The sequence below is a fragment of the Nerophis ophidion genome, linkage group LG08, assembly GCF_033978795.1.
Source record: "Nerophis ophidion isolate RoL-2023_Sa linkage group LG08, RoL_Noph_v1.0, whole genome shotgun sequence".
Lineage (NCBI taxonomy): Eukaryota > Metazoa > Chordata > Actinopteri > Syngnathiformes > Syngnathidae > Nerophis > Nerophis ophidion.
Window position 1 is genome coordinate 30,877,043 of NC_084618.1, and position 13,085 is coordinate 30,890,127.

The 13,085-nt window shown below is 45.1% G+C and overlaps 1 protein-coding gene across 1 annotated transcript in view; it reads right to left on the minus strand.

Moving 5' to 3' along the window:
- Positions 1–682: 682 nt before the first annotated feature.
- slc2a11l (solute carrier family 2 member 11, like) overlaps positions 683–13,085 on the minus strand; it is a 37,351-nt gene continuing 24,948 nt past the window's right edge. Inside the window, exons 8-12 of the mRNA XM_061907402.1 lie at positions 4,907–5,017; positions 4,709–4,810; positions 4,567–4,642; positions 4,160–4,287; positions 683–989 (exon numbers count right to left, since the gene is read on the minus strand). Of these exons, the coding sequence (XP_061763386.1) occupies positions 810–989; positions 4,160–4,287; positions 4,567–4,642; positions 4,709–4,810; positions 4,907–5,017 (597 nt within the window). The 3' untranslated portion in view covers positions 683–809. The remainder of the gene's footprint in view (positions 990–4,159; positions 4,288–4,566; positions 4,643–4,708; positions 4,811–4,906; positions 5,018–13,085) is intronic.

Genomic DNA, 13,085 nt, shown 5'->3' on the forward strand with positions numbered 1-13,085 from the left:
CGCGACCGCTGAAACCGCACACCGCTTGGCCTTTGGTACCTGTCTACTGGCTCCGGAGTCCTATAAGCCAAAACAACCCGATAGGACTCTTTCTTCAGCTTGACGACATGCCTTACCGCTGGTGTCCACTAGCGGATTCTAGAATTGCCGCCACGACAGGCACCAACCACCTTGCGGCCACAGCTCCAATCGGCTGCCTCGACAATAGAAGTACAGAACATCATCCACTCGGACTCAATGTCCAGAACCTCCCTTGTGACATGTTCAAAGTTATTCCTGAGGCGGGACTTGAAACTCTCTCTGACAGGAGACTCTGCTAGACGTTACCAGCAGATCCTCACAATGCGTTTGGGCCTGCCAGGTCTGTCCGCCATCCTCTACCACCATCGCAGCCAACTCTCCACCAGGTGGCGATTAGTAGAAAGCTCTGCCCCTCTCGTCACCCGAGTGTCCAAAACACGAGACCGCAAATCCGATGACACAACTACAAAGTCGATCATGGAAGTGCGGCCTAGGGTGTCCTGGTGCCAAGTGCACATATGGACACCCCAATGTTTCATGGAACACATGGTGTTCCTTATATACAATCTGTGACGAGCACAAAAGTCCAATAACAAAACAACTCTCGGGTTCAGATTTATTATTATTATCATTATAATTAATTCAGACAAACCTTGAGTCGTTCAGGCACATAGTGTGGGCATATGCGCAGGGACAAGCTGTTTTGGGTGGTTCCAAAAATTAGAAGTCTTTCGCTTTGATTTAAAAAAAAATAAAACATTTTTTATTTTATTTTTATGTTTATAAATCTAAAATTTGGTCTGCTGTGTTTTGGGGACATCAAGGGACTTGTTTTTCAGCCTCCGGAAGCCTGCGGCGATCTCCAGAGGTGTCTTGTTGTTCAACTCGGGGACATTGAAGAGCACAAACAGACCACAAAACAAACACATCAACAGGAACAGGATAAAGCATAGGGAGCCCAGATTCTCCTGCAAGAGAAGAAGCTTGTCATGTTTCATGATGTTCATCATTATTGTTTGCATACTAACCACTAAGATGGAAAATATAAATGTTTGCATACCAACCACAAAGATGGAAAACATTAATGTTTGCATACTAAAAAGTTTTAAAACATTAATGTCTGCATACTCACCACTAAGATGTAAAACATTTATGTTTTCATATGTCGCGAGTGGGTCGCATGATGATGCGGGGTTGTTCTCCCAGGAAGCAAGATAACGACTCCGGATAGGATTGGCAAAGGTGTGACGCAAACAATGAAGCCAGAACGAGTGATCAACAAAAGCAGACTTAAATAGTAGTCTCTTGATTAAACACAGGTGTTTTCCAAACAGCCCTGCGATGAAGTGGCGACTTGTCCAGGGCATACGCCGCCTTCCACTTGATTGTAACTGAGATAGGCACCAGCGCCGCCCGCGACCCCAAAGGTAATAAGTGGTAGAAAATGGATGACTAGATGGATGGTGTCCCAAACAGCAGAGGCAGGCAAAAATCACAAGTAACCATTGTGACTAAACTCAGAAAGTGGACAAACAGGAACTGAAGGAGTCCAGAACTAACAGATCATAAGTAAACAAAACATGATCCGGACCACGGACCATGACAGAGACCCCTCCTCCCCCCTTAAAGGACAGATTCCAGATGTCCAAATAATGAAAAAAAACAAGATCAAGAGTCATGGGAGGGCGGGGGGCGGTGGTGGGGGGGGGGGGCTAACTTGGCGGTGGGTTGCCAGACCAAGTGTCCCCACAACCAGCGAGGGAGAGTCAGGTGGCGGCGATGCGTTGAACGCCGGTGCACTTGGCGAGCGGGTGACCAGGGAACGAGGAGGTGGGTGCACTTGGTGTGGCGGACGACCAGGGAACGGCCACATCCGTGGCATACGGGGAGGTGGGCGTGTCGTTGTTGAGGCAGGCGTGGAAGCTGCGCACGTCGTCGTCGTGGCAGGCGTGGAAGATGCGTGCGTTGTTGTCGTAACAGGCGTGGAAGCTATGCGCCTCCTCGTCGTAGCAGGCGTGGAAGCTGCGCGTGTCTTCGTCAAGGCTTGGCGTGGTGCAGCAGACGCCGAGGCTTGGCGTGGTGGCACTTGGCATGGATCTGCGACTGGTGGCACTTGGCATCGTGGAGCTGCAACTGGCGGCACTTAGCGTCGTGGAGCTGCGACCGACGGCGCTTGGCCTCTTGGAGCTGCGACTGGCGGAAACGGGCGTCATGGAACTGCGACGGGCGGCACTTGGGGTCGTGGCGCTGTGACTGGCGGAACTTGGCGTCGTGGAGCTACGACTGGCAGAACTTGGCATGGTGGATCTTGGTGTGGTGGATCTTGGCGTATGGAACTTGGCCCGGTGCTAGCCTTGGATCTGGTAGGGTCGCTATCCTTGGATTTGGCGGAGGTGGCCTAGCTGGGGGCTGCGGCTTGGCACGCCGAAAAACTGGTGGTGGTGGCCGGGCCGGAGGTTGCTGCCTGGCTCAAGGAGCGGATACCAGACGGACTCCCTGCGGTCTGGAACCGTTTTAAGGGCTGGGTGGAGGGAGGTCATGAAGGGGGTAGACTCCTCCCCATTAAATTGTCCATAATGTGTCTTCCTAACCCCCACCTGGGATTGTGTGAGAGGACAAAAAGAAAATGTCCGTGACGTTGGTGGGGCTTGAGTCCTTAGAGGTGTAGTCAGAGTCACGGGGGGTTGAGGTGATTGAAAAAAATTGTTCTGGTAGTCTGCTATAGCAGACGGAGTGTCCCCAGCGAGAGGCAAACAGAACGACTCAGGAGAAAAACACAATTCCTGCCCTCCAACGTCAATACCAACTGCCGGTAGAGTGACGACATCAGAGGGTGACGGCGCAGCTGAGTCCTCGACGCGGGTTTCCATTTGGCTTTTAGCCCAGTCTGTGAACTGTTTAGCGAAGTAATGGATCGGATTAGCAAACAATGGCGGCGAGGAAGACTGAGCTCCCTGTGGAATATTGCTGTCCGGAGGAGGAGTTTGGGGGAATGACACGTCCTGACGGCGAAACGAAACCTTTCTGGCTGGATTCCATCTTCGCCAGCGCGTCTTCATCTCTTCGTGGTCCCTTGCGGAAGAACGGATTGCTGGCTTCATTCTGTCGCGACTGGGTCGCATGGTGATGCGAGGGTTGTTCTCCCAGGAAGCAAAAGGATTGGCAAAGGTGTGACGCAAACAATGAAGCCAGAACGAGTGATTAACAAAGGCAGACATAAATAGTAGTCTCTTGATTAAACAAAGGTGTGTTCCAAACAACAGAGGCAGGCGATGAGATGGCAACTTGTCCAGGGTGTACACTGCCTTCCGCCCGAAAGCAGCTGAGATAGGCTCGAATGCAGCTGAGATAGGCTCCAGCACCACCGCGACCCCAAACGGAACAAGCGATAGAAAATGGATGCATGGACTAACCACTAAGATGGAAAACATTAATGTTTGCACATTAACCACTAAGATGGAAAACATGTATGTTTACATACTAACCAGTAAGATGTAAAACATAAATGTTTACATACTAACTACTAAGATGGAAAATATAAATGTTTGCATTCTAACCACTAACATGTAAAACATAAATGTTTGCATACTAATCACTAAGATGTAAATTATTAATGTTTATATACTAACTACTAAGATGCAAAACATAAATATTTGCATACTAACCATTAAGATGGAAAACTTTCATGTTTACATACTAACCACTAAAATGGAAGTTATTAATGTTTGCATACTAACCACTAAGATGTAAAAACATAAATGTTTGCATACTAACCACTTAGATATAAAATATAACTGTTTACACACTAACCACTAATGTGGAAAACATTATTATTTGCATACAAACCACTAACATATAAAAACATAAATGTTTGCATACTAACCACTAACATGTAAAAACATAAATGTTTGCATACTAACCACTAAGATGGAAAACATTATTATTTGCATACAAACCACTAAGATGGAAAACATAAATGTTTGCATACTAAACACTAAGATGTAAAATATGAATGTTTACATACTAACCACTAAGATGAAAAAGATAAATGTTTGCATACTAACCACTGAGAGGTAAAAACATAAATGTTTGCAAACTAACCACTAAGATGTAAAAACATTGATGTTTGCATACTGACCACTAAGATGGGAAAAACCATCCCGACAGTGAACATGCCCGTCCAGTTGATGGTGCAGGCCACCAAGTATGCGGACGATTTATACTCCTGAGTGAAAATTACACTCGGAAGAGGAGCGGTTGTTCCTCCTGAAAGTAAAAAACATAAAAATAGATAGACCATATTAATATCTTGCAGATATAATTCATCCATGCCAGACACAAAAAACAAACATGGCTGACATTATTGATAGTCCTGTTGCTGCACACTCTACAAACATGGCCAATCCTGCTGCAACAACGTATGCCACCGACATGATGCTGTAAAAAAATGCGCTCCTGCGGAAGCCACCAACATGGCCAACATGGAGTACAAAAATACTTTGCTATAAACAACAACGTATGTCACCAACATGGATGCCCACCTACCTGGTCCAATGGAAAAAAGGGCAATGAAGGTAAAAATGAGGACCATGCTGCAGTAGGACATCCAGCAGATGTGTTGCTAAGCAACAAGAACAAAGTGTGAGTTGGATTCTGTGATTGCGTCATACGTCCCAGGCATCATCACCTGGAGATGAAGAGTGATGGTGAGGAGGGCGAGTGCAGCAGCCATGGCCAGACATCCTCTGGAGAGGAGGAATTTCTTCCCGGCATTCTCGATAATGACAAACTGCAACATCAAACAGAGGACGAAGGCACCATAATGTGGCACTATAGTAATGTAACATCAAATATATGAAAAATAATATTTTGAGGGGACACCTACGCACGCCAAGGAGGCCATCATCTCACACAGCCCGGTTCCCAAAGCAGCGTAGGCTAACTGTTGTTGTTGGATTCCTGCTGCTGCAAACACCTCATAGGAGTAGAAGTACACCTGCAATCAAAGTTCATGACAATTAATCAATATGAACCATTATTATTATTTTGTTATCATCATTATTATTAATTTTATCAATATTATTAATATTATCATTATTATTATCATCCATCCATCCATCTTCTTCCACTTATCCGAGGTCAGGTCGCGGGGGCAGCAGTCTAAGCAGAGAAGCCCAGACTTCCTTCTACACAGCCACTTCGTCCAGCTCCTCCTTGGGCATTATGAGGCGTTCCCAGGCCAGCAGGAGACATAATCTCCACAACATGTCCTAGGTCGAAGTATATTTGTGAAATATTTATTCAAACTTATTATGATTAAAATTAAAAAAAATATATTCTGGCAAATCTAGAAAATCTGTAGAATTAAATTTCAATCTTATTTCAAAGTCTTTTGAATTTATTTTAAAATGTTTGTTCTGGAAAATCTAGAATAAATAATGATTTGTCTTTGTTAGAAATATGTCATGGTCCACGTCTTGGACCATGTCATATTCTGGTTTTGTTTCTGTTTTGTTATCACCCTGTGTTGTATTTGGCTCTCTTAGTTCCCGGTGGCACTTCCTGGTTTGTTTCTGTTGTCCTAGCAACGCATTTGTGTCACCTGCCTTCCGTGTGATCACGCACACCTGCCTCCTGATTTATCTCCTTATTTAAGACCGCCTTTGTTGGACATTCGCTCTCGGACTGTAGTTTGCTACACGCAACAGATGACGTCGCATTCCCGCATTGTGGTAAAAACTTTTGTTATTTGATTAGCTTCCATGCTATTTAGTTTGTTTGCTTGTCCTTAGTTTACATACTAGCGCTTTTTGTTCATTCTAGCTCCCACGCTAGTTCTGTTGGTTTTTGTTAGTGCCTTTGTGCCAGTGTCTTTGGTTCTTAGTCTGTTTCTTATTGTGTTAATAAATCATTATCTTTACCCTCACGCTGTGTTCCATCCTCCGCTGCACCAATGAAAGAACACCTATCCACCACGATGCCAGCTAGACGTCACAAAATATAGCTTGGTCCAATTTGTTATATGTTCTAACAAAGTTTGGATTTTAACATATTTAAAATATGTCATCAAAAATATATATTTATTAGGAGAAATCATTAAGATGATCAGTGTATCCACAAAGATAAATATCATTAAGTATTAATAATAACATAGAGTTAAAGGTAAATTGAGAAATTTGGCTATTTCTGGCAATTTATTTAAGTGTATATCAAACCGGTAGCCCATCGTATTAATCAGTACCCAAGAAATAGATCTTGGTTTCAAAAAGGTTGGTGACCCCTGATCTATGCAGTTCTCAATGGCGACGCGGGTTCATCCGACACTGCCGAGGGGAAACCGGTGGGGGCTTCACATGAGGATAACCCAAATTAGGACACATAGTTAGAGCCCCTACTGTTTGCAATGCGGAAGGCACCCCAGTCCTCCACAAGATTTGCTCCTTTTGAATTTTTATACGGCAGGAAGCCGCGCAGGGTCTTGAATGTGATTAAAGAAAGCTGGGAGGTGGGTCCAAGCTCCAACAAAAACGAAATTCAATACGTCAAGGACATGTGAGCAAAACACCACACGGTGGGGCACTTGTCACGCGAGAATTTTCTCCGGGCCCAGGAACGTCAACGGCGCGTGTATAACAGGGGGACTCAGCTAAGAAAATTTTCACCGGGAGAAAAAGTACTTGTGTTACTTCCAACATTCAGCTTGAAACTACTCGCCAAGTGGAAAGGACCCTTTAAGGTCACACAGCAAGTGGGTGATGTGGATTATGAGGTCTGACGCTCGGACCGGGGCGGAGACATTCAAATTTACCATTTAACCTCCTGAAAGCATTAAAGGAGGCGGAGCCTGTTTCCATGGTGACGGCGGTTGAGGAGGAGGATGAGTTTGGGCCAGATGTCCTGCGGTCTGTCCTGCCCTCACCCCTCATCTGTGATAATCAGCTCATGTTAGCGCAGAAAGCGGATATTGCCAAGCTGCAGGAGCACTTTTCTGATGTGTTCTCCATTCGGCCCGGCCACACGAACCTCATCCAACATCATATTGACATGGTGCGGTATAAGCCCTACAGACTCACCGAACACAAATGCAAAGTGGTTCGGGAGGAATTAAAATCCATGCTGGAGATGGGGGTAATAGAAGAATCCCACAGTGCGTGGTGCAGCCCCATCATTCTGGTAGGGAAGAAGGATGGGTTTGTGCGTATCTGGGTGGATTACCACAAGGTAAACGAAATATTAAATTTTGACGCTTACCCAATGTCCCGGGTCGACGAGCTCCTGGATCGGCTGGGTACTGCTCGTTTTTTTAAGACACTGGATTTAACCAAGGGCTACTGGCAGATACCCTTGTCGCTTGAGTCCAGGGAAAAAAACGTCCTTTTCCACTCCGGAAGGTTTGTACCAATTTGTGACACTTCTATGTGGCTTGTTCGGTGCGCCCGCCACGTTCCACATGGACTGGGTGCTGCGACCTCACGCTTCATACGCGGCTGCCTACCTGGATGACGTCATCTTCCAGAGTAGCAGCTGTGAAGAACACATGCAGCGGGTGGGGGCAACGCTCGAGTCCCTGAGGCAGGCGGGGCTCACCGCTAACCTGGCGAAGTGTGCAGTTGGCCAGAGGGAAGTACAGTATTTGGGGTACCACTTGGGAGGAGGGCAGGTGCGCCCTCAGGTAGACAAAACAGCGGCAATTGCGGCCTGCCCAACCCCCAAGACGAAAAAAGAGTTGAGGCAGTTTTTGGGTCTGGCAGGTTACTACCGGAGGTTTATCCCCCGGTTTGCGGACCTGATCAGCCCACTAACAGACTTCACCCGAAAGGGTGCTCCAGATCTGGTCCAGTGGACTGAGCAGTGCCAGCAGGCGTTTGAGGGGGTTAAAAAGGCCCTCTGTGAGGAGCCAGTCCTGCACATGCGTGATTTTCCTCTCCTATTTTGTTTGCAGGCTGACGCGTCGGGCAGAGGACTGTGAGCTGTTTTGTCCCAGCAGGTGGAGGGCGTCGACCGACCCATCCTTTACATCAGCAGGAAACTGTCCAAAAGAGAGGCCAGGTATAGCACAGTGGAGAGAGAGTGCCTCGCCATCCGGTGAGCAGTTGGGGCCTTCCGGTATTACGTCCTGGGGCGCTATTTCAGCCTCTGCTCAGACCACAAACCCCTCCAGAAGCTCCACCGCATGAAAGATGTCAACACGCGGATCACCCGTTGGTATCTTGCTTTGCAACCCTACAACTTCAGAGTAATCCACAAACCGGGTGCACAGATGGCCGTGGCCGACTTCCTCTCCCGCCCCCTCACGGAGGGAGGGGGGAGTAGACGCGGCCGACTGGTGTCCCAGCCTGCGTCTGGCGGTGGAGGTATGTCGAGGGGGGCGTGGCCTGCGGACCTGCAGCAAAAGGGGTGTGCCAGGACCGGCTTCGAGACAGGTGCAAAGATGGCCCATCTTGGCCTGGTTATCTAATCACCTGTCGCTTTGTTAAAAGGCAGCAGCCAGGGAGGAGAGAGGTGGTGGAGGTGGAGCGAGAGAGACAGACAGACACCGAAAGACAATTTCTGAAAAGCACTATGACACTTTATTGAAAAATAAAACAGTGTTGTAACCCTAATCCGGGCTGTCATGTCCATGCTTGGTGGTCTGGAGGATCAGCGGGAGGGCAACCTCCACAACGGTGTACCAAAATACAACTTAGATCAATGAACTTGACTGATGCAAAGAAAAGAAAAACAAAACATTGCTCCCCCACCAACCCAAAACTTTTGCAGAAGCATAGTTTAGCACCTCTCTTTGTGCAATTTTTACTTTCCACCCACAATCTGAATGCTTCTGTATATATGTATATGGTATATTTATTCCTGTAAACAACATTCTGAACATTCATTCTCAGGACTGGACTGTGTGCATCTTACCTCCTTTTGCACTGTTTTTCTTTCTTTTCTTCCTATGTTTTGCATATTTGTAGATTGTCGCACTGACACTGAAGTTGCTTTAATCTTATTGTACCTGTGTATAGTGATAATAAAAACATTCTAATCTATTCTATTCTATTCTATCCCTCTAACCAGGGAGCATGCAACATCCCATCCTTACAAAAAACAACTATGGCGCCTCTTCTTCACTGACAAACAACTCAGTAGGCGCCAATGATGTGACATCTAGTCATTAATTAAAGTATATTAAGGTATATGTTTGAATAAGTGGTTCAAAAAGGTAAATGGGTAGAGCACTTTTCTACTTTCAAGGTACTCAAAGCGCTTTGACACTATTTTCACAGTCACCAATTCACACACACATTCATACACAAATTCACACATACATTCATGCACTGATGGCTTCCATGCAAGGCCCTAACCACCACCCATCAAGAGCAAGGGTCAAGTGTCTTACTCAAGGACACAATGGATGTGACGGGGATGGCAGAAGCTGGGATCAAACCAAGAATCCTGAAGTTGCTGGCCCAGGTGCTTTACCCCACCCGCGCTGTGCCACAGTAGTCAAGAGCATGCACGGTAGCCCCGTTGAGTGTTTTTGTATGTAGCCATGCGGGCAGCTGGAGGTTGTGATGAACACACTTTGAGTAAACCTTTGAGAACACACACCTTGTCTGCATTTATTACAATTAGACAGACAACACATGGTGTTAGAAGTGGCCGTGAGCAGCGTCGGACGGAATGTTTGCCACGAGGGAGCCACAAAAGACAAGCGGAAAAAGAACAATGTCTCCGGTCGCGTGAGTGAAAACGTGAGAAGGATGCCAAGTTTCCGAGGAGTTTGCTACGGTGTGTGATGACTATGAGTGGCGGTAAAGTGAAACAGAGGACAAGGGACGGATTTAACAACTAGAAGAGGATTTTGTGGCCGAGTTGGAGGACAACCAACAACAAAGAGCTGTGGAGTCCCAGTATCCTACCCCGAAGTGCAGTCATGGAAAAGCTAAGTCCACCTAGCCCAATGCAACTAACTGCTAATCTTGCCAATAACTGGAAGCGTTTTAAGCAAAGATTTAATATCTATTCAGCAGCAAGCGGAGCAGGAGGTGATAATGAAAGGCTGGAAGCTCACATTCTTTTGCTTGTTTTTGGAGAAGACGCTTTGGACATATATAACAGCTTTTAGCTGGATGAAGCTAATTTGACTCTGGAACAGTTAATGACAAATTTCAAGAATACTTTGGGCCTCGTCAAACGTGATCTTTGAGTGGTAAAAGTTTTTAACACATGACCAAAAGCAAGGAGTACTTTTTGATCAGTACATGGCAGAGCTTCACACGCTAAGCAAAACATGTGAATTTGACGCTTTGAAGGACTCATTAGTGAGAGACAGGTTTGTATGTGGTACAATGGATAATGCACTCAGAGAAAGAGAAAGACTGCTTTGAGAAACTGGATTTACAAACCCCGTTTTTATATAAGTTGGGAAATTGTGGTAGATGTAAATACAAACGGAATACAGGGACGGCGTGGCGCAGTGGGAGAGTGGCCGTGCGCAACCCGAGGGTCCCTAGTTCAAATCCCACCTAGTACCAACCTTGTCACGTCCGTTGTGTCCTGAGCAAGACACTTCACCCTTGCTCCTGATGGGTGCTGGTTAGCGCCTTGCATGGCAGCTCCCTCCATCAGTGTGTGAATGTGTGTGTGAATGGGTAAATGTGGAAGTAGTGTCAAAAGCGCTTTGAGTACCTTGAAGGTAGAAAAGCGCTATACAAGTACAACCCATTTAATACTATGATTTGCAAATCATTTTATACCCATATTCAGTTGAATATGCTACAAAGACAACATATTTGAGGTTCAAACTGATACAAATTTTTTTTTTTTGCAAATAATCATTAACTTTAGAATTTGATGCCAGCAACACGTGACAAAAAAGTTGAGAAAGGTGGGAATAAATACTGATAAAGTTGAGGAATGTTCATCAAACACTTATTTTGAACATCCCACAGGTGTGCAGGCTAATTGGGAACAGTTGGGTGCCATGATTGGGTAAAAGCAGCCTCCATGAAATGCTAAATATTTTACAAACAAGGATGGGGTGAGGGTCACCACTTTGTAAGCAAATTATCGAACAGTTTTAGAACAACATTTCTCAACGAGCTATTGCAAGGAATTTAGGGATTTTACCATTTATGGTCCGTAAAATCATCAAAAGGTTCAGAGACTCTGGAGAAATCACTGCACGTAAGCGATGATATCACGGACCTTTGATCCCTCAGGCAGTAATGCATCAAAAACCGATATCAGTGTGTAAAGAATATCACCACATGGGCTCAAGAACACTTCATAAAACCACTGTCATTAACTACAGTTGGTCGCGACATCTGTAAGTGCAAGTTAAAACTCTACTATGCAAAGCCAACCCCATTTATCAACAACACCCTGAAACGCCGCCGGCTTGGCTGGTCCTGAGCTCACCTAAGATGGATTGATGCAAAGTGGAAAGGTGTTCTGTGGTCTGACGAGTCCACCTTTCAAATTATATTTGGAAACAGAGGACACCAGAACAAAGGGGAAGCGAACCATCCAGACAGTTATCGACACAAAGTTAAAAAGCCAGCATCTGTGATGGTATGGGGGTGCATTAGCGCCCAAGGCATGGGTAACTTACACATCTGTGAAGGCACCATTAATGCTGAATGGCCCATACAGGTTTTGGAGAAACATAAGTTGTCATCCAAGCAACGTTATCATGGACGCCCCTGCTTATTTCAGCAAGACAATGCCAAGCCACGTGTTACAACAGCGTGGCTTCGTAGTAAAAGATTGCGGGTACTTTCCTGGCCTGCCTTCAGTCCGGACCTGTCTCCCATCGAAAATGTGTGGCGCGTTATGAAGCATAAAATACGACAGCGGAGACCCCGGACTGTGGAAAGACTGATGCTCTACATAAAGCAAGAATGTGAAAGAATTCCACTTTCAAAGCTTCAATAATTAGTTTCCTCAGTTCCCAAACGTTTTTTCAGTTTTGTTAAAAGAAAAGGTGATGTAACACAATGTGGTGAACATGCACTTTCCCAACTACTTTGGCACATGTTGCAGCCATGAAATTCAAACTTTATTATTATTATTAAAAAAAAAAAAAGTTTATGAGTTTGAACATCAAATATCTTGTCTTTGTAGTGCATTCAATTGAATATGGGTTGAAAATGATTTGCAAATCATTGTATTCCGTTTATATTTACATCTAACACAATTTCCCAACTCATATGGAAACGGGGTTTCCATAAGTGTGTCAGTATGTGTAGAGCAGCTGAAACCACTAGAGCACATGCAAAAGAGCTATGGAGAGGTGAAACAACATTGCATGCCATACATTAAGAACGATGGAAAAACAAAAAAAAGTGCCAAACAAAAGGATCAAAAACACAAATCTACAGAATTTAAATTTGGTAAATTTCGAAGCAGCCACAAGCCAAAATCTTGTCCTGCATATGGAAAAACATGTAACAACTGTGGAAGGAGCAATCACTATGCTAAATGTTGCAAAACACCTTCAAGACAGAAAGTTCACACAGATGAGAAAGATTATAATAATGAGGATTTTTTTTCAAAGTGGTGCAAGCATGCACAACTACAAAAGAAGAATGGATTGTTCCAATTACAGTGAATCAGACGACAATACCATTCAAGCTGGATACAGGTGCTCAAGTTAACTTGCTATCTTTGGAAGATTACAAAACACTGACTGGAAAGAGCAAAATCCAACCAGTAAAAACCAAAATAGTGGATATACCGGAGAACAAGTAACTGCATTGCAACTTTTTAAACACAAAGGTCGACAGATAAGAGCACAACTACTGATTGTGGATATGAGTGTACAACCAATCCAGGGACTGGGGCTCAATCTTGTCAAAAGAGTGTTGGTGGTGACATCTCGAGAAACTGCAAATGATCAGGACTCACTCATGGAAGAGAACAAGGACTGCTTCCAAGAACTTTGATGTCTACTTGGACTACATAAAAAAAATTGTATATAAAAATGTGTCTCTTGTTGTGTACCCGTGCAGGAAAGTCCCATTTTTTCTGCAGAAAAAAACTGAAAGATGAACTAGTGGGAATTGAAAAGTTAGGAG